Below are 26,563 nucleotides of genomic sequence, written 5' to 3' on the forward strand. Positions count from 1 at the left end.
GAGAGGCGTCCTTGCAATGATTAAACACCAAGGGAAGGCTGCCTTCCCAGTCCGTGACCGGTGCTGGAGTTTTGGGTCCACAGATAAAACGTGTCTCCTTTGTCTCTACCAGAAAATGAAAGGAATTGAAATTAAGGGAAGGGAGAGATTGAAGTTGTGGCGCCAAGATTGAAAGGAGAAAGAGGTTGAGGGATAGTGAGGGAGGTTGGAGAAGAGGGTAAAAAGAGGCCGCTTACTGGATTTGAAATTGGTGAGATGTTTCTTGGGCTGGTGGGTCTGAGGACCTGAGGTCGTAGGTGGATCTTTCTCACGGAGCAAAGAGCAGGAGGACTGGGGATTGATCTCCCAAGGGAGGTCCCCGGAGCTGAGTCACGGCACCAAATCATTCGCGTCCGTGTGAAGAGACCACCAAACAGGCTTTGTGTGAGCAATAAAGCTGTTTATTTCACCTGGGTGCAGGTGGGCTGAGTCCGAAAAGAGAGTCAGGGAAGGGAGATGGGGGTGGGGCCGTTTTATAGGATTTGGGTAGGTAAAGGAAAATTACAGTCAAAGGGGGGTTGTTCTCTGGTGGGCAGAGTGGGGGTCACGGGGTGCTCAGTAGGGGAGCTTTTGAGCCAGGATGAGCCAGGAGAAGGAATTTCACAAGGCAATGTCATCAGTTAAGGCAGGAACAGGCCATTTTCACTTCTTTTGTGGTGGAATGTCATCAGTTAAGGCAGAAACCGGCCATCTGGATGTGTACGTACAGGCCACAGGGGATATGATGGCTTAGCTTGGACTCAGAGGCCTGACAGTTGGGTCAGGGGTTAGCATTAGGGTTAGGGTGAGGGTTGGGTTAGGGGTTAGGGTGAGGGTTGGGTTAGGGATTAGCATTAGGGTTAAGATTGGGTTGGGTCAGGGGTTAGCATTAGGGTTAGGGCGAGGATTGGGTTAGGGTGAGGGATGGTTTAGGGGTTAGCATTAGAGTTAGGGTTGGGTTGGGGTTCAGGCTCTGCCTCCCACGATGCCCAGGTAGGTTCCCGGGGTGAAAGTGGTGAATGGCCAGCATCGGGAAGCTAAGCCCTGCCCAGCCAGTCTGGCTGGAAGATTCTGGCTCCCCGGTGGCCCAGGAGTCACAGAATACCCCCAATTTCCTATCCCCTCCCCCTTCCCTTGTCTCACAAGGCCGAGACCTCCACCATGTCCACACTGTGAACTGAGATATTCCCTTTGTCCCCGCCTCTCCGTTGTCAACACTGGTGGCCTGGCTGGTGTGGGGCTGAGCCCACGGCCTCTGCAGATGTGGGAAACTCTTGCAATCAGTGCAGCATGAAGGCAGAGGGGCTGATTTGGCCTGAGCGTCCCAGCAGGCAGCAGGTCCCAGGGTGCACATGCTCACATGTGGGCTGTGAAGAACTGAGTCACAGGGAGGGACGGGGTGCTCTGGGGCCAGGCAGCGATGTCACCTCAGGGGTGCTCCGCCGCCCCTCCTTCTGCAAGTGTCCATCATGGGCTCTAGGCCCCGCCAGTAAAGAGGTCACAAGATGGGAGGGGAGGGGATGGCAGAGAAAGGAAGTGGAGGGGAGGGCAGGGGAGGGGAGGACATTAGAGGGCAGGAAGGGGAGGGCTGTACCCCGGGAGAGCTGAAGACTTGCAAGCATCCAGGGCAGGAGCTCCAATGAGCATGAAAGAGCTTTGGGGTCCCACAGTGTTGGGGTCTCTATGGTCTTCTTAGAGGGGAAGTGTTTTCCCCCATGTTGGTAGGGCAGGGGGCACAGTAAGGCCAGGACGGTGGGCAGCTTATGGACCTGACTGAGCTCACAGTGCAAGGGACAGGGCCTCTCGTGTCCTCCTGGTCCTCTCCCCATCTCCTCCTCCCAGCAGGAGGTGGGCAGGGGCCCAGCAGACCTTCACCAAGGGGAAGGCCAGACCCTGGGCTGGGGCGGCCCAGCAAATTGGGGCAGGGAGGGACGGGCCTGCCCCTGCCCTGTGCACCTCCTGAAGGGCCACGTCTGGGTGATGTCCAGTCTCTGGGCTGATTCTAGGGTAAGGACAAATGAAGAGTCCCCTGGCAGCAGGGAAAGGGCCCCCCAAAATGTGAGAAGGGACTGGCCAGCACCCACAGGACACAGAGCCGAGGAGAGGCCCTGCCTTCACCACGCAGGCCTCGGTCCACACTCTCCTTGGGACCTGGGGTCACACGTGCTGGGCAAACCCACCACAGGCACCCTGGCATGGAGAAGGGGTAGCAGGAGGACGCCAATCACCATGTGACCCGAGGCCTGCTGGCCAGGCCAGCAACAGTTCACCTGTCCCACCTGCATCTATCAGAGAGCCAGGGATGGTACCGGTCGTTCACCCACACATCCTTATCCTATGCTTTCAGCCATGTGTCCTCTCGAAGGAAATCCCCACGGGCCCAGGGCACTCTGCTGTGTCAGCACCCGCTTCCTCCAAACAGTGGAGCCGGACACCCCGCCACATTGCTGGCCCTGTCTCGCGTGGTCCACGAGGACCACGCGGCCCCACACCAGCACGGGTGCACTCCCGGGGGCTGGCACTTGGTTCTAGCTCTCACTGGAAGGGTGAGCGGTGCTGGCAGTTTCCGTGGAGGTCTCTGTCCTCCGAGCATGGCGACACTCAGGCAGCGTGGCATGAGGGAAGCAGGCGGGGCCTGGGGCTGCCTCCACTCACACACTGGGCCTGGCCCCTCACCCACCCCGCGTTTGCACTGTGGGCAGAGCAAAGCCTACCAAGCACCTCACAACACAGACACCCCCGTGACTCACACTGCACATACTGGGCACATCAGAACCAGTGCACACACCCTGGACAGGCTCTCACCTTCCAAGTCACCTGGTACTTTCCAAACAGAAACCACCTTCAACTTCCAGTCATTTTTAAGCATCTGTTTGGCGAAGCATCTCTACATACCTACACTTCAGTCCACACACAATGTACACTGATTGCTCATTTACACCCCCCAAAAAATACTCAAAGTACTTTAAAATATAAACACTCATAAAAAGGACAATAAAAAATAAAATTAGCAATTACTATCATATAGGTGGAGGTAACATCTAACCTGAATGTGAAGTAAGGTTAGTAAATTGAGCACTAAATTATCTCTGAGATTCCTGGCAGCAGAGGTGAAAAGAGAGTTCCCGTTGCTGGAGAAGACGAAGCATCCCATTGATTGGCCTTGAAACATCTATCACCAGTACTCCGCGCCTTGGAAAAAGAGCTGTTTTGTATCTTAGTGAGTAGAAAAAGCAAGGCACAGGGCCGGGCGCGGTGGCTCACGCCTGTAATCCCAGCACTTTGGGAGGCTGAGGCGGGTGGATCACTTGAGGCCAGGAGTTCGAGACCAGCCTGGCCAACACGGTGAAACCCTGTCTCTACTAAAATACAAAAATTAGCCAGGCGTGGTGGCTCATGCCTGTAATTCCAGCTACTAGGGAGGCTGAGGCAGGAGAAGTGATTGAGCCTGGGAGGCGAAGGTTGCAGTGAGCCAAGATCGCCCTGGGGCAGGGCCTCCCCATCAGGCACAGCCAGAGGGGCAGGAAGCAGGCGGGGCCCCAGGTATGTGGCTGCTGTCTTCCCCGGGCAAGCGACCCTGGACTTTTCCCAGGTCTCTCTCCATATTGTTCACCCCATTACTGAACTGAAATTTTGGCACTATGGTTACAAAAACACTGTGAGAATAAAAAAGAGTAGGACAGTTTGTTTGAGCGACACATCCCACTTAGCTCTCTGGAAAAACCTGGTCTCTGCTACTTTGCTCTGGAAACAGGGCTCATGTTCCAATGTACTTGGCTCGCATGGTGGAAGGAGGCGGAATGTCACGATGGACAGCCCGGGTTGAAGTCCATTGGGATAATTTCCTGATGGTATCATCACGGGCAGTCATTCCGTTCCTCTAAGCTTCAGGTTCCTCATCCGTCACACGGATGTGATGGCAAAACCACCCAGCCTGGAGGTGCTGCTGTCCCTGAGTGCAACAGTGGGGAGCACACATGACTGACACCTGCCTCGGGGAAGAGCAAAAGCATCATCAGTCACCACCTACTACAAAAGTGACAGCAGCCACCGGCGGGGGTCTGCCGGAACAGGCGCTAGGGCCCCGGGCCGATGGGGTCCTTGGAGGCAGGGGCACTGGGCAGAGACTTCAGGTACTCCAGGTGCCTCCGGGCATCCTCCTGGTTGTGGCGCACGTAGTACACGACGTAGGCGATCACCATGGCGAACCAGCCGAACATGGTGACTAGCATGGCCACATCTGTGGTCCTGTGGGGGACGCTGCAGAGGCTGGCACCCGCATCCAGAGCCTGAACCAGGGGCTTCCCCACAAACTCCTCCTGCACTGAGGTGTGGCAGGCGATCTCGTCCACGGAGTCGGGGTCCAGCTTCAGCTCCCACAGGGCCTCCTGCAGGGCGCACTCGCAGTGCAGGGGGTTGTGGGACAGGCGTATCTTGGCGCTGAGTTTGCCCAGGGCGTCCTTGGGGATCCTCTGGATGCGGTTGTAAGACAGGTCCAGCAGCCGCAGGCCCCCGGCCAGGCCCGCGAAGGTGGCGGGGCCGATGGCCTCGATGGCGTTGTGGGACAGATCCAGCTCCCTGAGCCGGTGCAGGTGCTGGAAAGCCCCGTCCGGGAGGTGGGAGATCTTGTTGGCATCGAGCTTCAGGAGCACGGTGTTGGCCGGGATGTCCTCGGGGACCTCCTGAAGGCCCCGCAAGCTGCAGAAGACAGCCACAGCCCCTGCGTGGTCAGGGCACTGGCAGGGCTGCGGGCAGGCGGCGCCCAGGCGCAGGCAGAGGAGGAGGAAGAGACAAGACCCCCGGGTGGAGAACAGCAGGAGCGAGGGGCGAGGTGGGCGCACGGTGCCCATCCTGACCTGACCTGGGGACGGGGACGCGCGAGCCTCTGCTCAGGCCTGGGGACGGAGCTCTTTTCCGCGGGCAAGGCCTTCTCCAACCAGACATGAAACCGCCATCCTGCCCCGCTGGGAGAAGCAGTGCACTCCACTCTGGCAGCTCTGAAAGGGCAGACGCAGGAGGGAGGGGAAAGGGAGGGAGGGTGGTCAGCACTGCCGGCTGCGGTCATCTGGGGAACGCATCCACTGGTGGGGAGGGTGTTGAGGGCCTACTAAAGGGTCTGGGGTGGGGAGCACGCCTCCTTAAACAGCTCTGCCTGTAACTTATTTCTGGAGACTCCCAATGCGCCCGGGAGGAGCGTCCCACAAGTGCAGGGAGCTGGCACTGCCAGGGGGCTCCGCGTGGCCCAGTGGGTGGTCACTGCGGCCAGCCCTGGCCACCTACGGCACCGCTGGGGACCAAAGGCCGGGCGGCGGGGTGGCGGCGGCTTGGGACCACCCAGCCCCTCCTCAGGGTGGACGCCAGGAGGACGGTGACGGCTGCAGCTTCTCCCGAAGTGGAGCGCGGGTCAAGCTGGGCACGTGGCCGGGCACCAGCGGGCGCTCGCGCGCCAGGGGCTACTCCCGCAGCCAACGCCTGGCTGACTCCGACAATCCCTAAAAACTGTAATAACCCAGCAAGCCCTTCCCTGCCAGCCCTAAAGGAGCCGCGGCTCGCACCGGGCACAGAACCGCGCCTTTTCTTTCAACTGCCTGAAGAAGGAAACGGAGAAAACAGAGAAGCCAAGCCCTGTGCGCGCGGCCCGCGCTGGGCGTGGACGGCGGGGCCGCGCGCGGAGCCGGCCGGGAGAGGCTCGGACCCCCGGGACCTCGAGCCTTTAGACCCTCCAGCCCTAGGACCCCCGGAACCTGGGACCCCCGAGACCCCAGCACTCGCGGCGGGGGGATGGTCATAGGGTGGGGGGGAATCCACGCTCCCAGGGCTGGGCGGGGGCTTTACCTGCGCGGCGGCGGCCGGAGGCTGCTCTGCGCGCCGCTCCCGGTCCTCTCGGAGCCCGCCAGACCTGGCTCCACGCCTGGCGCGGCGGCCACCCCGCTGCCCCTGCGCCCGCGCCCGCGACCACTAGCTGGGGAGGCCGCGACTCCTGCCTGCGCGGGCGAGGGGCGGGGCGAAAGGCGGAGACAGGCTGTCGATTCCCCGCGGGGGCGGGGAAGGGGCGGGGCAAGTAAGGAGACCGGAACGGGATTTGTGGTTAGGTGGGGGCGGGGTTTGAGGGCGGGTTCTGCGGCAGGGCGGGGCCTGGAAGAGATGGGGGCGGGACATGGGAGGGGCCGGTGGTGCGGCTTTAGATGGAGCTGGTACTAAGACCCAAGTTGCAGGGGCTGTGGGCGTGATTGTGGCATGCTAGGGGCGTGGTTGTAGGGCTGAGGACGAGGTGGTGAGGGCTGAGGGCGTGGCTATGGGTGTGGGCGGGGTCTGTGCGCCGGGAGGGGCTGTGGGTCCAGCCCCTGCCCCTCACTCTAGGCAAATCCCCTCTTCACTCTGGCATCCGGACTTCTGGGGCTTGAAGACCCTGGGTCTGCGGGAAGCCCCTGCTGAGCGTCCCTCGCCTACCCCGTGGCCAGTGGGTGAGTAGGGCTAGATCTCCGCCCATCTAGGTCCCCTCCTGCTCCAGCTCCAGCGTCTGACATCCCAAGGAAGGAAGGCAGGGTGGGGGCATTTGAACCGGACCTGAGCCATCCTCATGGTTTTCAAAAAGTAGCTTTATTGTGGTGTAATTGATAGACGGTAAATCACATATTTTAATTTGATACGTTTTGACACTCGGATACTCCTGTGAAACCATCACCACAATCAGCCTTGTGAACACCCCAGGTTCCCTCTTGGTCATCTCTCCCTGCCCTCCCTCATCCCCAGGCAAGCACTGATCTGCCTTCTGTCGCTGCTGATTACTTTGCATTTCCTATGATTTGCACAAATGGAATCATATAATATGTACTTTTTGTGTAGCTTCCTTCACTCAGCACAATTATTTTTGAGATTTGTCTGTGTCATTTGGTTTGTCAATGCGTATTTCTTTTACGGCTGCATGGTACTCCAGTGTATGAATGTACCACAGTTTGTATCCATTCACCTGCTGGTGGGCATTTGGGTTGCTTCTGGTGTTGGCTCCTACAGATAAAGCTGATCCGAACGTTGTGCACAAGTCTTTGGATGAATGCTTTTCTTTCTCTTGAATAGATGTCTAGCAGTGGAGTGGCTGGATGCCACGGTAGCCTATGTGAAACTTTTTAAGAAACTGCCAAAGCGATTGTATGATTTTACATTCCACATCCTCCCCAGCACTTGGTATGGTTGCTCTTTTTAATTTCAAATACTCTAATAGGTGTGTGGTGATAGATGGAATTGTGGCTTTAATTTGCATTTCCCTGTTGGCCAATAATGTTGAGCATCATTTCATCTGTTTGTTCTCCATCTCCTGTAGTAAGCATTGAGTTCAAATCTTTTACTCACTTTTAATTGGGTTATTTTCTTATTATTGAGTTTGGGAGTTTGTTGCATATTCTGGATACAAGTCCTTTATCAGATATGTGATCTGTAAATGTTTTCTCCGAGCCTTTGGATTGTGTGTTCATTCTCTTAACGGTTTTTCAAAGAGCAGAATTTTTTAATTTTGAGGAAATCCGATTTATCTATGTTTTTCTTTTATGGATCCTGCTTTTGGTGTCACATATAAGAAACCTTTGCCTCACCCCAAGTCACAAGGGTTTTAGAGTTTTAAAGGTTTGCATTTGGGTCTATTACCTATTTTAAGTTTATTTGGGTTTATGGTATGAGTTATGATTCAATGTTTATTTTTTGTATATGTGGATAATCAGTTTTTTCCAGACTGTTGAAAAGACTATCCTTTCTCTTGTTTGCTGAGAGTTTTTTTAATCCGGAATGAAAATTGGATTTTGTTTTTTCTGCATCTATTGAGAATCTTTTTGCATGATGATCTGTTAATATGATAGAGTATAATGATTGATTTTAAAGTGTTAAATCAATCTTGTGTTCTGGAGATAAACACCACGTGGTCATGATGTATTATCATTTTTATATGTGGTTGAATTATTTAATGGATACACAACTGCTGAGTTTTATTCTTGACTGAATGTATGTAGTTTGTATCACTCAAGAAATTGCCCATCGCATATAAGTTGTTGAATTTATTAGCATAAAGTTGTTCATAATATTCCTTTATCCTTTCAACATCTGTGAAGTATGAGGTGATGTCATCTTTCTCATTTCTGATACTGGTAATTTGTGGCTTTTTTTAAACTGAACAGTCAGATAGCAGTTTATCAATTATATTGATCTTCTCAAAGAAATAGCTTTTTGGTTTCATTGATGCACTTTTTTTTCATTGACTTCCACTCTTCTTTCTTTTGCTTGTTTTTGTTTGTTTTTGGTTTTTTTTTTTTTTGAGACAGAGTCTTGCTTTGTTGCCCAAGCTGGAGTTCAGTGGGGGCAATCTCGGCTCACTGCAAACTCCATCTCCCGGGTTCAAGTGATTCTCCTGCCTCAGCCTCCTGAGTAGCTGGGATTACAGGCATGTGCCACCATGCCCAGCTAATTTTTGTATATTTTTAGTAGAGATGGGGTTTCGCCATGTTGACCAGGCTTGTCTCGAACTCCTGACCTCAGGTTATCCACCTGCCTCGGCCTCCCAAAGTGCTGGGATTACAGGCATGAACCACTGCACCCAGCCTCTTTTGCTTACATTGGGTTTGACTTTCTCTTCTTTTTTAGGTCTCTTAAGGTGGAAGCTGGGGTCACTGATCTGTGACCTTCTTTTCTAGTATAAGCATTCAGTACTATAAATTTCCCTCTAAGTCCAGCTTTAACTGCATCCCAGAAATTTTGATATATTGTATTTTTGTTTTCATTAAGTTTAAAATAATTTATAATTTTCCCTTTGATTTTCTTTTTGAGCCATGAGTTTAGAATTATGCTATTTCATTTCCACATATTTGTGTGTTTTCCAGAGCTCTTTCTGCTGTTGATCATTAACTTAAAGCCATTGTTGTCAGAGGACATATTCTATGTTTTGGATCCTTTTAAATTTATTGAGACTCTTTCATGGCCTCAAATACGGTTGGCAGTTGTTGCATTTGCGCTTGAATTTGTGTTCTGTTGCTCCATTAAGTGTCCTATAAACGGTAATGACTGTGTTATTTGAGTAGCCTATATTATCATCCACTTTCTGTCTACTTGCTCTGCTAATTATTGAGAGACCAGCCTGGGCAACAAAGTGAGACACCATCTCTACAAAAAATCAAAAACTTAGCCATGCATGGTGGCGCATGCCTGTAATCCTAGCTACTTGGGAGGCTAAGGCAGGAGGATTTCTTGAGCCCAGGAAGTCAAGGCTGCAGTGAGCCATGATTGTGCCATTGCATTTGAGCCTGGGTGGCAGAGCAAGACCCTATCTCAAACAAACCAATTCTTGATAGCGGTGTTGAAACCTCTGACTGTAATTGCAGATTTGTCTAATTTTTCCTTGCAGCTCTATCAGCTTTTGCTTCGTGTGTTTTGAGACCCTGTGCTCACATCGTGCATGCTCTTGACTGGTTGACCCCTGTGTCATCATGAAATGAGCCTCTTTATCCCGAGACTCTAACTTGAAATCGACTCCTGCTTTCCTTCGATTAGTTTAGCATGGGATATCTTCTTTTACCTTGTTACTTTTTACCTAGTGTGTCTTATACTTAAATTAGCTTCCTTGGAGATTTCCGTAGGATCAAAGTATCTGCTTTGACATATTTATTAGTTTAAAAAAGTAATAACAGCTTTTCAGTGGAGAAACCACCTTATCTATGTGACAAAGCTTGGGCCATCAGTGGCAAGGCAGATTGGCATCACGTACCCTTGATACAACAACCTGAGAAGGACGTCACTTCTGAGATATTCCTGCCAGAAATGCATCTCCCCATTCCAATCGTGAGAAAAACCTGGGCACACCCAAACTGAGAGACACCATACAAAGTGACTGGTCAGTGCATTCAAAGGCAAAAAGCTCATGGAAGACAAGAGAAGACAGGAGAAGTGACAGCAAAAAGCAGCGTGGAATCCTGGAAGGGACAAAGAACATGAGCAGAGAAACTGCAGAAGCTGAGTGAGGGCAGCGGTCTGGCTTGCGCTGTTTTGCCAGGGTGACTGGCTTTGATGACCTTGTTTTGAGGTGACGATGCTCTGGCCGGGCCCGGTCTGTGCTGATTCTTCCCGGGCTGCTCCACACAGCGCTGTTCCTCTGTTCTCTGTTCCAGCCTCAGGTTTTCCTTAGGGTTCCATGTGTGCTCCCCGCCTGGCCCCTCCACAGCGACTCTGCTGTCATTTCAGTGGCTGCCCCAGGGTGGAGAGTGACCTGCCTCCGGCTTCTCCTGTCCCAGCGGGTCAGGCACACTGTAAGATCCCCACAGCGGGGCGCCGCCACCCTCACCCGGACCCCACACCGTCACCATCACACCTTCTCGTGTGTCTTAAACCCCACAACGCATTGTTATGATTTTTGCTTTAAATCAATTATCTTTTAAAGGGATTGGAATAACGTGAGCTGTGAAGTTGGTATGTTAAAAGCGGAAGAGATGCCAAAGCCAAACCCAAACGTGACAGTATATTTTAAATTCAGTGAATTCATGCAGTTGCCACTGAACACTGCAGTGTAGACAGGAATGAATCCGCAGACATTGCCAAGAGTGAAGGAGGCCAGGCACGCAAAGCACACCTGGCCAGGTTCCGACTGGGGAGGTTCAAGAGCAGAGGAGACTCGTGGGGGGTGAGGAGGTCAGAAGCATGGGGACAACAATGCGGAGGCTCCAGGGCTCTGGGGGCTGGAGATGACCAGGTGCTTGTTGTTGACATAAGTAACCCATCAGCTGCTCACACCTAAGAGGTGTGTGCATGACTAAGTGTGGGTGATGCCACCGTCAAGACAAGGCAGGTGTGCGGCGTGCTCGCCGGTCACAGACGCTTCTCGGTGTTCACGGTGTATGCGCTGATTGACCGATTGTTGAGTCAGGGGCACTTGCGTGAAGCTGCATGGTGAGTGCCTTCTCTGGGTCCCCTGGGTTCTGCGTGTGTGGCCTGCCCCATTTGGTGAAGACGTCAGCCGTCTCCAAGGGCCCTGCACCCAGCCTGGGGCGCCGTCTGCTCCAGACCACAGCCTGTGCTCTCAAAAACACCAGAAGCCTCCTCCTGCCTCCCTGGTCTGCGCGCTGTGGCCTCCCTCGTGGCTGTGATTGAGTTCAGGGCTGAGCATCTCACTCCCTTATCTGCCCAGGACCCAGCCTTGTGGTCTGGGGGTAAAATGCAGCTGCTGCAGCTGGTTAATCACTCTCCCAGCCGTGAGGGCATCTGGCCAGGAGAGGTCTGAGTGCGTCTCGCTGGGGACTGGCGTGGAGGAGCTGCACTTGCAGCATCCACGGGGCTGGGATGTCATCAGGCAAATGAATAAAACATCCTGGGTGAAGGAGCCGGGGTTGCCCACCCCACACTCAGAGAGACAGAGCGGCCTCGGATGAGCCCTGCCCCACTGCCACGGCTGGCCACTGGGTGCAGGCTGACCACCTGCTGCCCTCCAGGGCCCTCTGCTGCCCCGCTTCCACACTCATCCCTCCTGACCCAGCCCCTGCCCCTCACCCAGCGTGGGGACCCTCAGACAGAGCCCCCGGCCATCTCACAGGCAGGGCAGGGGCAGCACCGTGGTGAGGGCCAGGGCTGCCAAGAGGAGTCCACGAGGGCTGGGCTGGAGCAGCCACACTCTCCAGGGCGTCCGCCCTCATGAATTGCCTTTCAGCCAATTGGTCCTCAGTGGCTTTGGCCGGACGGAGCCTTCCCCTAAGCTCCCTGAATTCCTGGATTTCTCTGTCAATCTTGAAAATCCGGACCGGTTATGTTCCCTCCTGGGCCCGCGAGCACGGTCTGTGTAGCCAGGCCATCCTTCGCCAAAGTCCCCCTAGCCACCTGAGCCACCTCCTCGTCCCTGGCTCCCAGCCTGTCCCGTTTCCCGGGGTCCTCCCTTGGATTCTGGAGCCCCCTCGTTGTGGGCTCTCTTGCACGCCACACCCACCCCGATCTCTGGCTTTCCCTTGCTCTGAGTCGTCTAAACTTTGTCGTTTTTGTTGATATCTTCCAAGAACTGGTTTTTGAATATATTTATCATACCAGTTCTTTATTTTTTCCTTTTTCATAAAATCCGAAATTGTCTTCATCTTCACCTCTGGATTTATTTTGTAGCTATTTTTTTAGCCTCTTGAGTCATAAACTTAGACCATCTATTTTAGTCTTTTTATTTTCAAACAAGTGCATTTAAGGTTATGAATGTTCCTTTGAAAGCCCTCCAGCCACGCCGGAGAGAGGCACCCACTGGGTGGCATGTGCCCTCTCATTCTCTCAGAGAGAGGCGCCTGCTGGGTGGCACACATCCTCTCGTTCTCTCTCATGTCTCATTTCTACCCCACTGGACCTGCAGGGCGTCCCAGCTGGAGGCAACGTGAGGGGGGCTCTGGGGGAAGCTGCTTCAGCCCCTCTGGCTCTCCGGAAAGAATCCCTGCTTTGTTAGGGAGGACAGCATGCCCAGCTCAATGTCCTCACTTCCCTCCCCCAAATCCCTGTGGCTGAGTCGCAGGACAGCCTCCACTCTCCCGGTGGCCCTGCCCTCCCCATGGTCACCCAGCCTGGGAAACAGAAGGAGGTGAGGCCTCCTGCCACAATCTGATGGTGAGGACAGAAGCCCCTCACGGGGGCAAAGGGCAAGGAGGGCTGCATTCCCAGTGGGGCCCGCTGGCCGGCCGACAGTGCCATTGCTGAGCTGGTCAGGGCTGGGCGCTCAGGGTCCGAGGATGCCTGGAGATCCACTCACACCTGCTGTCCTCTCACGGCACGCCCCCCCACCCCCGTCCTAGCATGACTCTCCTGAGGTTATGGCTGGAGGGTGTTTCCAGCAGGGTGGGGGTGCTTTGGAAACTTGCTGGGACCCCCTCTCTGCGAGGTTGTGCGTGTTCCGTCTGCACATGCAGACGTGTCTGAAGATGAAGTGTCTCCTCAGGACCTGTTGGCAGCAGAGCAGGTGCAGAATCACACACTGTATGGATCCATAGTGTTTGCTCATGTATCGTTCATGTGTGTGTTCATGCATATTACACATGAGTTATATGCACAATATGTAATAATCCATAATCCATCAAGATATATGTACATATAAATGCAGACAAGCACACAGACATCCATATCTGTAGGTATACACGCGCATGTACACATGCCCACAGGGCAACCGCAATCTCCACTGCCTACATTCCAATTCTGCCCTGTTCTCCTTGGGCTTTTCTTTTTTTTTTGAGACAGAGTCTCGTTCTGTTTCCCAGGCTGGAGTGCAGTGGCATGAGCTCAGCTCACTGCAACCTCCGCCTCCCTGGTTCAAGTGATTCTCCTGCCTCAGCCTCCTGAGTAGCTGGGACTACAGACACGCACTACCATGCGGGGGTAATTTTTGTGTTCTTAGTAGAGATGGGCTTTTGCCATGTTGGCCAGGCTGGTCTTAAACTCCTGACCCCAAGTGATCCACCAGCCTCAGCCTCCCAAAGTGCTGGGATTACAGGTGCGAGCCATGACGCCCGGCCTCCTTGTGCTTCTTGATTGCTTTAATTTCTGAGAGAAATCTGCAAAGACTTCAGCAATGGCTGTGAATTTGCCAATTTCTTCTTGAATTTCTGTTTTGCCTTATAAATTTAAGAATTTTGCTTTATATATTTATATACAGTTTTTGCCTTATATATTACAATATTACAATATCCATGTTACATAATAGACCATGATCATAGTATCTTCTTAATGTATTTGTAGTTTTATCCAGTTACACTTTCCTCTTTGTTCCTTAAAAGGACAAACTTAGCCTTCGGTTCTGTTGGTCTGTGATGACCGTTTCCACGTCCTGCTTTCTGAGAGCCTTTGCCTGGTGTAGAAGTCCCCGTTTGCAGCGGTTATGCGTCCCTCTAGTTTCGCGTGAGTCTTGTAGATGGAAAATAGCAGGAACTAGTTGTGTTATGTTTTTATCCCAATACGAGACTTGCCACTTACATGTGTGGTTATTACTGTCACGGTTTGACTGTTTCCTGCCATTTTGTTTCATATTAACCATTCTTTAGTGATATTTTTTTCCTTGATTTTGTTGTTTCATTTTATTCCTCCAGTGGTTTAAAGTCATTCCTCCATTTCTATCCTTCTAGTGATGCCCTGAGATTTACTTCCTGCATTTTGAAGCCCAGGTTTCCCCAGCACTCATGTGTGGCCCAGCGTCTGATTCTTCCCCCAGAGCAAGCCAGGGAGGCCACTGCACCTCAGCTGCCTGCACAAGTCTCCTCTGCCACCCCCGCTGAGGCCGCCTGGGATTTTAATTCTAGGCTATTATTAGATTTCTATAAAATTGTTTCAACTTTACTGAGAGATAAGTCACAAATAGGAATTGTGTATAGTTCAGGTGTAGGACTTGATGTTCTGATACACGCTGTGAATGATCACTGCAGTCAAGCTATTTAGCATGTTCACACCTCACAGTTACTACTAAGTTGGTGCAAAGAGTAATTGAGGTTTTTGCAACTAGAAACAATTACTTTTGCACCAACCTAAAATAGTTTTTTTTTTTTTTTTTTTTTTTTTGTCGCCCAGGCTGGACTGCCGTGGTGAAATCTTGACTCACTACAGCCTCTGCTTCCCAGGTTCAATCAATCTTCCCACTTCAGCCTCCCCAGTAGCTGGGACTACAGGCACATGCCACTATGTCCAGCTAATTTTTTTTTTTTTTTTTAATAGAGATGGGGTTTCGCCACGTTGCCCAGACTGGTCTTGAACTCCTGGCCTCAAGTGATCCACCCCCCGCTCGGCCTCCCAAAGTGCTGGGATTCCAGGCATGAGCCACCGCACCAGCTTCTTTTATTTTCTTTATGTGTATTGAGAACACTTAAGATCTATCCTCTTAGCCCATTTCCAGCCTCCAGGACAGCCTTGTTAACCATGGCCACCCAGGACAGCCCTCCCCAGAAACTGAATTTGCTGGCACCTTGATCGTGGACTTCCAGCCTCCAGAACAGCGAGAAAAATAGCTTCTGGGTTTAGACCAGCCAGCCTGTGGCATTTTGCTACAACAGCCTGGGCAGCCTGCAGTGGTCTGTGCTTTGTTCTGTTTCATTTTGTTTTGTTTTCTGTAATTCACCTTTGAGAAACTCGTTCAGGAAAGACGCGTGGGTGACATTTTCTGCATCCTCACATTTTGTCACTGGGTGTGGCCGGGTCTGTGACTCTAGACACAAAGCCAGTCATGTGGGGATGCTGCCACCTGAAGGCCTGCGTGGCCAGGTCTGTGACTCTAGACACGAAGCCAGTCACCTGGGGACGCTGGGACACCCTCTTCTCTCACCCCATTGCTGTCGGGAAGCCTGGGGATGGCTTTTGTTGTTTTGGTTTTTTATCATGTTGGTGTTTTTTTTTTTTTTTTTTTTTTTTTTTGAGACGGAGTTTCCCTCTTGTCTCCCAGGCCAGAGTGCAATGGCGTGATCTCGGCTCACGGCAACCTCCGCCTCCGGGGTTCAAGTGATTCTCCTGCCTCAGCCTCCTGAGTAGCTGGGATTACAGGCATGCGCCACCACGTCCAGCTAATTTTTGTATTTTTAGTAGAGACCAGGTTTCACCATGTTGGTCAGGCTGGTCTCGAACTCCTGACTTCAGGTGATCCACGCGCCTCGGCCTCCCAAAGTGCTGGGATTACAAGCGTGAGCCACCGTGCCCAGCCCACGTTGGTTTTTAAATCTTTCCTTTTGCCTTCATTGTTCTAAAATTTTATGAAGATGAAGACATATCTCGTGTCTCATTCACGGACAGCTGATTCTATAACAGCCGCTGCTCTGGGCTCCGGGAGAAACCATGAGGAGCAGGCAGAGCTTCCGTCGCGGGGCTCACGGGGCCCGGGTGTGCATCATTTCCCTCCCTCCAATCCTGTTCTTCTTCTGAAACTCTCAGTGTGCAGACGTTGGAATGTCTGGCTTCGTCCTTCATTTCCTTTTTTTTTTTTTTTTTTTTCGTACTTTCCCTCAATCTCTCTCTGCTGTGCACAAAAAAAACTTGGGCATTTTCAAGTACAAAGCAAAGGAAGCAATAAAGCATCCCCAGATATTTGAGGAAAGCCGCCATTACAAAGTGGAGAATTCCTTGACTGTGTGTTCCAGGCACAAGTTCATTCTTCAGCCTTTTCTTCCTGTTTTTCACCCCATCACTTTTTAATTTTTTTTTTTGGATGTCACATTTTTCATATTTATCTTTTCCATTCCGTGTTTAAGCCTGTGTCTTCTCTATGGAGAGATAAACCTGTGAAGATGCACTGCCCTTTTCTTGAGGGTGTTGTTTGCTCTGCTTCCTTGGTACCTGCTGACTTTGGGGGCCCCTTTTTGGTAGTGATTGGTTTTCCTCAAACATTTGGTGGTTCTGGGTTGTCTGGTGATTCCATGAAAATTGGTTGGCTGCATATTTAACAAATTTTAGGTTAAAGTTGGTTGGCACCCAAAATAACAGTGGCTTTAACACACAGTATTCCCTTCTTACATAAGAAAGGACTCTGGAGGGTGGGGCCCTAAAGAGCCTGTCACCTCCCACTCCACCACACCAGGCAGGTGCCTCATCCTCGTGGCCCCAGAAGGCTGCTGGAGCTCTGGCCATCACATCTGCATTCAGCCAGCTTCCGCTCACCCTCCCGCCAGCCCCCACCCAGATCCTGCTCATGTGAGCTCTTCCCTTAGAGGACAGTGGCCTCTAAGAGACCATGGTTCACAGCACCCTCGCTTCCTTCAATGCCGAGGTCCTGGATGAGGGCACTGCCTGCTCCACACTGCCCCCAGCAGGCTGGCCCACATCAGTGCTGTGGAACGTGCCCCTGCCTGTCTCCCGTTTGCTGTTTGTTCTGCCCTTGGAGTCTTCACTCTCAGCCGTCTCACTGGAGAAGCCAGCTGACTCCTCTGCTGGAATGCCTGCTCTTCCCCGGCCTCCGACCCCGTCCGGCTCCTGCGGTCCTGAGTGGACTTCATCCAGGTTGTGAGGCCCTTGGGCAGGGATGGGTTTTATTCATCACTGCCCCGCTCAAATCCCAATCCCCAGGGCACAGACAGGCTCAGCAGCCAGGTAGGAAGGGATGAGTGAATGATCAGAAGGCCTCATGCCTCTCAAAAAGTCCCTGGTCAGCCAGGCATGTCATGGTTTCCCATTTGGTTCTAGGAGCCACTGACCTCTGTGGCTGCTGCATGACGCAGCCGAGGAGAGCTGGGTCCAGGCCTGGCTTTGCCAGCGGCTGCTGAGAGGACTGAGCAAGGCCTCTGCCCTCTCCGCACCCCAGATCCCTCTACAAAGGGAGGCAAAACTTCCTCCCACAGGGCCGCTGTTGGTGTGTGGCTGGGCCCAAGCACGCACCCACAGACAGCTCAGCCACAAGGCCCTCAGGGGTACTGCTGGAGTAGGGAGCAGCCCCAGGTTGGAAGAGCAGCACCTCTAGGAGTGGGCAGAGCAGGGGGGACGGTGGTGATGGGGGACAGCCCTGTGAATGTCTACGGCCACTGCACTGTGCAGCTGAAATGGTTCCAATGGCAAAGTTCGTGTCATGGGTGTTTTAACTGAGCAGAGCAGACGCCCGTCCCCTTGGTGGCATCCCACTCTGGTCTGACCCCCAGGCACAGCCCCCACCCCTTCCCTGGGTGCAACCTTCAGCGTGGGCGTTTCTAGATCCTGCAGACACAGCTGAGACCAGCCCCAGACAGTGGGAGCTCAGCCCCGTGGTGCAGCCAGAAACAGGAGCACTGAGCACAGCGTGGTCCCTGGCAGACATCTGGACCCACGGCCAGTAACCGAGGAGTCACAGGCCTTCCCTGTGGTACCTGGAGGCTGGATTGCACGTGGAGGCTGCATTGCACGTGGAGGCCGTATTGCAGGGGGAGAGGGAGCTGGAGAGGGGTGGGGTGGGCCACATCCAGGCTGCATTGTGGTTCAAACCCGCCACCTTCGAGCCCCTTGGGAGTGGCGGATGCTGACCACAGATGCAGCTTCCAGGACCTCCCAGCCCTGCTGCCTCTGAGCTTCAAGAGGGGCCTGAAGATCTACATTTTTCTCAAACCCCAAGGTGACTCTGTCACGAAAGCTGGTGATGGGACTGATTCTAAGCAGGGCATAAGGGGTCAGTTGTGTCCTTGGTGATGGTGATGAGGTGAGGGGGATACCTGGGGACAAGGGGGTGGCCAGAGAGCTTTGGGTCAGGTGGAAGACAGAGGCCTGCCCAGGGAAGGGTGGGCGTCACCTCGGCCAGTGCTCAGTGGCCAGGCAGCCCCAGGATCCATCCGGAGCCCCTGCAGGGGTGCCAGGGCACATTGGCACCACCCTGCAGGGGAAGCCAAGGAGGAGGGAATGTGGATGCCCCCATCCTGGCCTGGTGGGCTTGGGGACCATGCTGGAGCCCAGGTTTAGGAAAATGAAGACAGGGAGAAACTGGGGGTGTAGGGCTGAGGGGCTGCAGGACACCCAGGGGTCAGAGGAGAAACTGGGGGTGTAGGGCTGAGGGGCTGCAGGACACCCAGGGGTCAGAGGAGAAACTGGGGGTGTAGGGCTGAGGGGCTGCAGGACACCCAGGGGTCAGAGTAGAAACTGGGGGTGTAGGGCTGAGGGGCTGCAGGACACCCAGGGGTCAGAGGAGAAACTGGGGGTGTAGGGCTGAGGGGCTGCAGGACACCCAGGGGTCAGAGGAGAAACTGGGGGTGTAGGGCTGAGGGGCTGCAGGACACCCAGGGGTCAGAGGAGAAACTGGGGGTGTAGGGCTGAGGGGCTGCAGGACACCCAGGGGTCAGAGGAGAAACTGGGGGTGTAGGGCTGAGGGGCTGCAGGACACCCAGGGGTCAGAGGAGAAACTGGGGGTGTAGGGCTGAGGGGCTGCAGGACACCCAGGGGTCAGAGGAGAAACTGGGGGTGTAGGGCTGAGGGGCTGCAGGACATCCACAGGCCGCAGGAAGCTCACCCAGGGATGGAGGAGAATTTCAGGCAGCCATCACACAGCCCCTGGCCCTGGACGTGTCAGGAACTTTATTTGTGGAAAGCACAGAAGAGCCAGCCAGGCCTGAGATGGCAGATTTAATGTGTTGGGTTTTACCACATTCCCCTCCTGAGGGCCCTGATGGTTCATGCTCCTGTGAGCTGTTGACACCAAACCAGGAGGCCCCCACGTCCCCGCCTCCTGCCCAGGCCGTCCCTCCTTCCTGGGCGTGGCCAGCACGTGGCTCCCAGGGAGTAGGGAGGGAGAGCTTCTGCAGCCTCGTCCCAAGGTCCCTGGGGCCAACCCTGGCAGGGGCCCTCTGCGTCTCTTGACAGGCCTGGGCTTTGTCTGGGCTCCTGTACCCCCATGGAGTTTATCCTGACAGCCAGGAGTTCAGACGGTGCCCCTAGCCCAGGCCAGGCAAGGATCCATGTTGAGGCACCTCGAAACATGGAGGCCCTCTTGGGGAGAGTGGCAGGGCCCCTTCCTCACAGACATAGGCCTGAGGGGGCCACAGGGGACCCCGACTCTCCGGGGAACTTGCCTCGGGCCAATGACCTCCACGGTGGATGAGCTGCTCGGGGTGACACAGCCAGGAAGGGAGTGGACTCTGGCCAAGGGCCCAGCTGCACAGGCCCAGCCCCTCACCTGATGGCCAAGGGTCCCAGGGGCCCTTCAACTCCGAGTAGCCTGTGCCCTGTCTTGAGCTCTCCTCCCGGGTCACCTTGCCCCCGTCCAGTTCATGGGGTCATCTGCGGCAGACTTGCGGGGCAGTGGGTCCACCAAACCCCATCATGCGTGGGGCCCAGGATCAGCCGGGGTCCTGGACAGGCTCAGGAGAGACAAGCCCTGGTTTCTGGGGGGACCATCCACGGACTGAAGCCGCCCGGCCTGAGTGCACAGTCAGTAGTGAGCCCCGAACTCAGCGGCCACCTTCTGGAGGAGGGTCTTGTGGTTTGCATATAGTGGGACACGCCTGTCCACCACCTGCCATCGGATGGAGGCCCCCGAGTCGCAGGCGTGCAGGTTCTGGAAGAACAAGGGCAGAGCTGACCCTCCCCGCCAGGCCAGCCTCTGCCCAGCTGAGCCCTACAGACTGCAGCCTTCGAGGGCTTGGGGCCTGTGCACCCTCCCTTTACTCCTCTGTGAAATGGGAGGCAGGACCCCTGTGTCAGGTGCACCAGAGATGCACCCGCAAGGCCCTGAGGATCCTTCAGGGGAAGAAGCTGCAGGTGCAGCTTTGCCGGGAGCTGTTTAGCCCGCATATAAGGCCCGGGGTTATTTATGGAACTTTCCCATCCCAGTTCTGAATTAGGAGAATGCAGGATTGATCCAAGTACTGGGAATCCACATCCCCATAAAGGGCTAAAAGCCAGCAGCAGGGCAGGGGGCGGGTGTGGGGCCTTGCCAGTCTCACCCCTGGAGGACCCAGGTCCCAGAACTACACAGGGCCCTCATGGTCGCCTGGCCAGCCCTGTCAGCTCTGGCCATCTGAGGTGGCTCCCTGGTGCCCCCTTTGTCACTTTCTGGGCAAGACTCTGACCCTGTAGCCTCCAGTTTCTGGCCCTGGGCCCCAGGAGCATAGCCAGGTCCCTCCCTTGGAAGCCCCTGAGGCACGTCCAGAATCCAGACCCCGGTCCCCACCTTCCCCGTCCCCAGAGGCCATGCCCATACCCGTCCCTGCCTCCCCACTCCCAGGAGGCCAGGCACATACAGAGTTCAGCCTGTTCAGCTCCACATCGTTCTGGTCCTGGAAGTGGACGCTGACGGCCACCGTCTCGATCCAGGCATTGTCCGTGTTCCTCGGGTCGTCCATGTAGCCTTTGTACACCTGGATGGGCAGGGCAAGCCCAACATCGAGGGACGCCTGAGAGGTGCCCCGGCCCACCTCGTGCCCTCCACCCTGCCCCAGCTCTGAGCACAGCTTCCACCACACACAGGACCCTGGCCCAGCTCTCCCCAGCCCCTGTCAGCCTGCCTGGGCCTGCACGGTGGAGTAGCCCAATGCGGGCTTCAGACACATCCTTGCCCTGCAGAGATCTGGGAAACGTCTGCTCAGTGAAGGAAGACAGTTTCAAAGGCCACCTGCTGTAGGAGTCCACTCATAACAGACACCCAGAACCAGCAAATCCAAGGAGATGGGAAGCAGATGTGGGAGTGCTGGGGAGGAGCTGGGGGTGACTGGGGTGATGGAATGTTCTGGAACCGGATAGAGGAGGTGGCTGCACAATGTTGTGAAGTGTTCCACACCATGGCATTATCACTTTTTTTTTTTGAGACAGAGTCTCACTCTGTCGCCCAGGCTGGAGTGCAGTGGTGCAACTTTGGCTCACTGCAACATCTGCTGCCTGGGTTCAAGCAATTCTCCTGCTTCAGCCTCCCAAGTAGCTGAGATTACAGGTGTGTGCCACTGGGCCTGGCTAATTTTTGTATTTTTAGTAGAGACGGGGTTTCACCATGTTGGCCAGGCTGGTCTCGAACCCCTGACCTCAAGTGATCACTTGAGGGCTACCCACCTCAGCCTCCCAAAGTGCTGGGATTACAGGGGTGAGCCAGTGCGCCTGGCCCGTGTAGCCTGCTTTTATAAAGAGCGTCCATAAAGGGCTGGGCACAGTGGCTCACGCCTGTAATCCCAGCACTTTGGGAGGCCGAGAATGGGCAGATCGCTTGAGTCCAGGAGTTCATGACCAGCCTGGGCAACATGGCCAAACCCTGTCTCTACTAAAAATACAAAATATTAGCCGGGTGTGGCGTCTCACCCTTGTAGCCCCCGCTACCTGGGAGGCCCCCAGGCTGGGCATGCACATGGGAAGGGCCCCTCCAGAGCTTGGGAGTCGGGGGCAGGTGCTGGCTTCCCAGCACCATTGGGTGCAGCTGTGCTCGAGGCAAGGGTGGATGTGGGGAGAAGGGCGGCACCAGGCCTCCAAGCAGCTGTCACACTCGAAGGCAGCAAGGGTCCTCAGCCCATCCCCCTTGATTTACAGAGCAGAAAATGGAACAGAGAGGGAGGGCGAGATGTCTGAGGGACCCTGCACACAGCTATGCTTCCGGGTCCTCTGGGAACTGTGCAACGTGGGGGCAGGGGCTGGGACCACCGTCACCTGGTGAAGCCGGGTGGGACCACTGTCACCCAGTGGGGCTGGGGCAGGTCCCCAGTATCACACTGTGTTCCTCCTACAGCCCTGGGGACACACAGGTGGAGCAGAGCAAACAGGCTAGGAATACCTCCATGCCGCACTTTAGCAAGTTCTCAAAAGCCGGCCAGTGCTCCTGCCGGAGGACCCACTTCAGCTTCTGAGGCAGCGTCTCCCCTGGCTCCCGGGAGCCCTGGACAGACAGAAGACAGAGGCAGGTCAACAGGGCACCGAAGCAGGACCTCAGGCTGCCCTGGCACCCGTCTCCACTGGCCTCCTGCCCGGCGTGGGCAGCGGCCCAGCCCTGGGAGCCACAGGCAGGAGGCGTCTCGGGATGCAGTGACATTGCCCAGAACCCGCCATCCACGTCAGCATCTGTGAGCCCTGCCGTGGCCCGAGCAGGGGGCCCTGGGCTGCAGGCACAACCTCTGAGGAGCAGGGACAGCCCCCAGGGTACCCACCCTGAGCTCAGGCTCCCCAAGGGTGCCAGGGCACCCCCTCCCCGGTCCTCTGGCGCCTGCCCCGGCGTCACCCCTCCCAGCTTGCGCCCAGTGCAGCAGGCTGCCACGGCGGGTTCCCTGTTAGCATTCCTGTCTCTCCCAGTCCCACCCCGGCCTGTGCTGCGCCTGGCTGGGCTCCCAGATGCTCCCGAGCGCCACCCGCCTCAGGGACTCGGCTCCGGCCGGCACCTCCTCCCCCCCGCACCCATCTTTCCCACCCTATTTGTCATTCAAAAAGTCCCACTGAAACACCCGTGCGTTTCTCAGGAAGACTTTGCAGGCCCCGTCAAGACAGTCCCACCTCAGCCCCATGACACTCCCACCCTCAAGCGTGCGTGCCCTACAGAGCCAGGAACCCAGGAGGCCCCTCAGAGTGCCCCTCTCAGTGACCAGCCTGAGCTGACAGGGATGCCAGTGAGTGGGACCTAAGACCCAACCCCACGCACCCCGCATGGAAAATCCAGAGAGCGGAGAGCGACTCGTGCCCCAGGGCCGGGTGTGCACAGGCAGAGAAGCCACTGGGTGAGGGCAGCAGGGCAGCAAGGGGACCCCAAGGCCTAAGGCCCCCTCTGCTGTGGGGACGGTTCCAGCTGTGGAGACAGGCCCCCAAAGCACTGGGACCCAGCAGTGGGGGCCAGAGGCCCTTGTGGCACTGCTGCCCTGCACACCATGGTAGCACACACACCCCCACACCAGCAGAGGCAGCCACCAGGCCGTGAGCTCGGGGTCAGAGAAACACAACAGCTTCTTGCTGAGTTGTAAGTCACAGACTCCCCGGATCAGGTGCAGAGGAGAGGCCCTGCGGGGCAGACTGTACCCCAGAGGCCGTGCGCCACGGCCAGGCCTGGCAGGACTCAGACCTCCTGGCAGGACCAGCCTCATCCATCCCCTGCAGTGAGGGGGCTGGAGGGCTGTGGAGGCCGGGCTGGCCTGGAAGGAAACAGGAGCTGTTGGAGGCACTTGAACAGGAAAGGCCCAGGCCATCTGTCCCGCGTGTGTGCACCCCTCCCCACAAGATGCTGGGGTACACTCCAGCCTCAGCCCCACAACCAGCCCCTGAGCTGAGGGGCCTGTGCACATGCCTGACCCTGACCCTGACCCTGCCCCATCTTTATGGCTCAGCACCTGGCCCTGAAGGTCAGGAGCAGGTTGGTGTCTGACACTCGGGTGAGGAGCTACCTCTGCCCTCAACACCCTGAACGCCACGAGGGGAGCCCAGGTGGCCTCCAGCCGCAGCCCAGCCCATGGCTGGGACGCAGTAGGTGCCCCATTAGTGTTTATGCAACAAAAGATCCTCTGATCCTGGGTTTTCCTAACTGCAACATGAGGAAACGGGAGGGAGGAGGGTCTTCTACAGACAAAACAAGCTGGGGTCTCGAAGCCTCCCTGCCCGGGGGCTGCAGGGGGCTGGTGTTCAGTCTGTGGGTGGAATGGATGAATGGACGAGTGACCCACAGACAGCCCAGTGGACAGAGGTCCCACGCGTGGCAGCCTTACCCCAGGCAGGGCCCAGTGCTCGGAGAGAGGGAGCTTCACCACCAGCACTTCCAGCATCTTCTTTACGCTCTTCCTGCAGATGGCTCCGTCCTTGTTGCGCCTCCACCTGGGGAGGGAGTGGCCACGGCTGCCCAGGACCTGCTGCAGCCTCCACCCTCCCCTGCGCCACAGTGGGGCTGGCCCTGCCTGGGGCGGGGCAGTGTCAAGCCTACTGCAGGCTCAAACCCTGTTCTTTTTCAAGTTCTTCATCCCCAGGGAAAAGACTGAGAGAGTAACCACTTAGGGGACGTCCTTCTTTACTTCCATCAACAGCTGGTAGGACTAGAAAGAGCCCCAGCCTTCATGGAGAATTTTTTAAACATTAAAACCCTTAGAGAGGTACCTGCCCTTTGACCCAGCTTTGCAGTTTGACCACTCTTAGAAAATGCCAGTGGGAGTCCAGTGAGGTGATGTGGGGTGCTGAGTGAATACCGGGAGTGATGTGGGGTGCCGAGGGCCGCCTGGGGGTGATGGGGTGACGTGGGTTGCTGAGTGCAGCCTGGGGGTGACGTGTGGGTGATGTGGGGTGCCAAATGCCGCCTGGGGGTGAGGTGGGGTGCTGAGTGCCACCTGGGCAGGCCAAGGAGAGGCCAAAGGGACGGGGGAGCAGAGAGTGACTCGTACCCCAGGGCCATGACTGCACGGCGAGAGAAGCCACTGGGTGAGAGTGGCTGGGCAGCAAGAGGACCCTGAGGCCAAAGGCCCCTCTGCTGGGGGGAGGTCCCGGCTGTGGAGGCAGAGCCCTCAGAGAGCACAAGGCACAGTAGCTGGGCCTGGGCCCCAGAATCCCGTTGCGGCCAAATGGGGGCAGCAAGAGCCCCCGGCAGCTTCCTCAGGGACCGAGGCATCTGCACCCGCATGGAAGGCGGCCTGTGCGTTGGGTGAGAGCAGTGGGCCAGCTGCTGGAGTGAGCCTGAGGGGGTGAGTGTGAGGCTGTGTCCCTGTGGATGGGTGTGGAGAGTGAGTCTGAGGGGGTGAGTGTGAGGCTGTGTCCCTGTGGATGGGTGTGGAAGAGTGAGTGTGGGGCTGTGTCCCTGTGGATGGGAGTGGAGAGTGAGTCTGAGGGGTGAGTGTGGGGCTGTGTCCCCGGGATGGTTGTGGACAGTGACTCTGAGGGGGTGAGTGTGGGGCTGTGTCCCTGTGGATGGGAGTGGAGAGTGAGTCTGAGGGGTGAGTGTGGGGCTGGGTCCCCGTGGATGGGTGTGGAGAGTGAGTCTGAGGGGGTGAGTGTGGGGCTGGGTCCCCGTGGATGGGTGTGGAAGAGTGAGTGTGGGGCTGTGTCCCCGGGATGGTTGTGGACAGTGACTCTGAGGGGTGAATGTGGGGCTGTGTCCCTGTGGATGGGAGTGGAGAGTGAGTCTGAGGGGTGAGTGTGGGGCTGGGTCCCCGTGGATGGGTGTGGAGAGTGAGTCTGAGGGGGTGAGTGTGGGGCTGGGTCCCTGTGGATGGGAGGGGACGAGTCAGTCTGAGGGGTGAGTGTGGGGCTGGGTCCCCGTGGATGGGTGTGGAAAGTGAGTCTGCGGGGGTGAGTGTGGGGCTGTGTCCCCGTGGATGGGTGTGGAGAGTGAGTCTGAGGGGTGAATGTGGGGCTGTGTCCCCGTGGATGGGAGTGGAGGAGTGAGTCTGAGGGGTGAGTGTGGAGCGGTGTCCCTGTGGCTGGGGGTGGAGAGTGAGTCTGCGGGGGTGAGTGTGGGGCTGTGTCCCCGGGATGGGTTTGGAGAGTGAGTCTGAGGGGTGAGTGGGGGGCTGTGTCCCCGGGATGGGTGGGGAAAGTGAGTCTGAGGGGTGAGTGTGGGGCTGTGTCCCCATGGAGGGGCCCTCTAATGGGCAGGGACCGGCAGGAAAGTGAAGGCAGCCCGGGAGAGGGGATGGGTCCTGGGATCTTCCTCCAGGATGGGCAGCATGGACACTTCTGCCGTGCTTCGGGTGTATTCACGTTTATCCACACACGCCCCCCACATCCCCCCGATGGGCACCATGTGCCAAGCACCGAAGCCGCCCTCCCAGCCCCTGAGCACTGGGCAATGGCAGCAACCCCTTGTGAAGGTGGGAGTGAGCACTTTGCTGAGGTGCTGGTGCCCGGCACGCACGAACTCACCGAGTGACTATGGGGTAAAGCGTGTGGTTGGGTCCGAAGCAGCTGAGGCTCCCGCGCCCACGCAGTCCCGTGCGGCCCATCGGGTTCCTAGGATGCAGAGGGGTTGACTCAGTCCACCGTCCAGCAATGTGGGAGCAGGACAGGGCAGGGAGGGCAACTCAGATGGGACAGCAGGCATCAGGAGCCGGAGCACAGCGGGACAGCCTGCAGGCTTCTTTAGGGACCTGCTCTGGCCTAGGGAGGTGGATCCCTTTGGGACTCCCAGGGAGTGAGACCAAGGCTCTGGGTTGCCTTGGGGTCACCTGGTGGGGGAATGGTCTCCCTGGGAGCAGAAGTCCAGCCACTACAG

General features: G+C 56.1%; 2 protein-coding genes and 2 non-coding genes across 4 annotated transcripts in view; all 4 read right to left on the reverse strand.

Annotated features, from left to right (window-relative positions):
* Window positions 1–418: 418 nt before the first annotated feature.
* LRRC3 (leucine rich repeat containing 3) lies at window positions 419–6,024 on the reverse strand. The gene is made up of 2 exons (XM_063640488.1): window positions 5,854–6,024; window positions 419–5,015 (listed from the first exon to the last, which is right to left on the reverse strand). Exon 2 carries the CDS (start codon window positions 4,866–4,868, stop codon window positions 4,095–4,097), a length of 774 nt encoding a protein of 257 aa, XP_063496558.1. The 5' UTR covers window positions 4,869–5,015; window positions 5,854–6,024; the 3' UTR covers window positions 419–4,094.
* A 12,949-nt stretch (window positions 6,025–18,973) lies between these two features.
* The window catches only part of TRPM2 (transient receptor potential cation channel subfamily M member 2), a 90,433-nt gene continuing 82,843 nt past the window's right edge, over window positions 18,974–26,563 (reverse strand). Inside the window, 5 exon segments of the mRNA XM_063640506.1 lie at window positions 18,974–19,975; window positions 20,661–20,777; window positions 22,172–22,273; window positions 24,078–24,183; window positions 26,215–26,301. Coding sequence (XP_063496576.1) covers window positions 19,850–19,975; window positions 20,661–20,777; window positions 22,172–22,273; window positions 24,078–24,183; window positions 26,215–26,301 — 538 coding nt within the window. The 3' untranslated portion in view covers window positions 18,974–19,849.
* Window positions 22,230–22,308, reverse strand: LOC129483759 (Z6 small nucleolar RNA). The gene has a single exon (XR_008658256.1). It is a non-coding gene; the product is annotated as a Z6 small nucleolar RNA (small nucleolar RNA).
* On the reverse strand, window positions 24,062–24,124 carry LOC129483758 (Z6 small nucleolar RNA). The gene has a single exon (XR_008658255.1). It is a non-coding gene; the product is annotated as a Z6 small nucleolar RNA (small nucleolar RNA).

Source organism: Symphalangus syndactylus, chromosome 5 (genome assembly GCF_028878055.3).
Source record: "Symphalangus syndactylus isolate Jambi chromosome 5, NHGRI_mSymSyn1-v2.1_pri, whole genome shotgun sequence".
Classification (NCBI taxonomy): domain Eukaryota; kingdom Metazoa; phylum Chordata; class Mammalia; order Primates; family Hylobatidae; genus Symphalangus; species Symphalangus syndactylus.

Bases quoted from the DNA above. Each gene is read 5' to 3' on its own strand.
- LRRC3 (XM_063640488.1), bottom strand. From the start codon at position 4,868: ATGGGCACCGTGCGCCCACCTCGCCCCTCGCTCCTGCTGTTCTCCACC.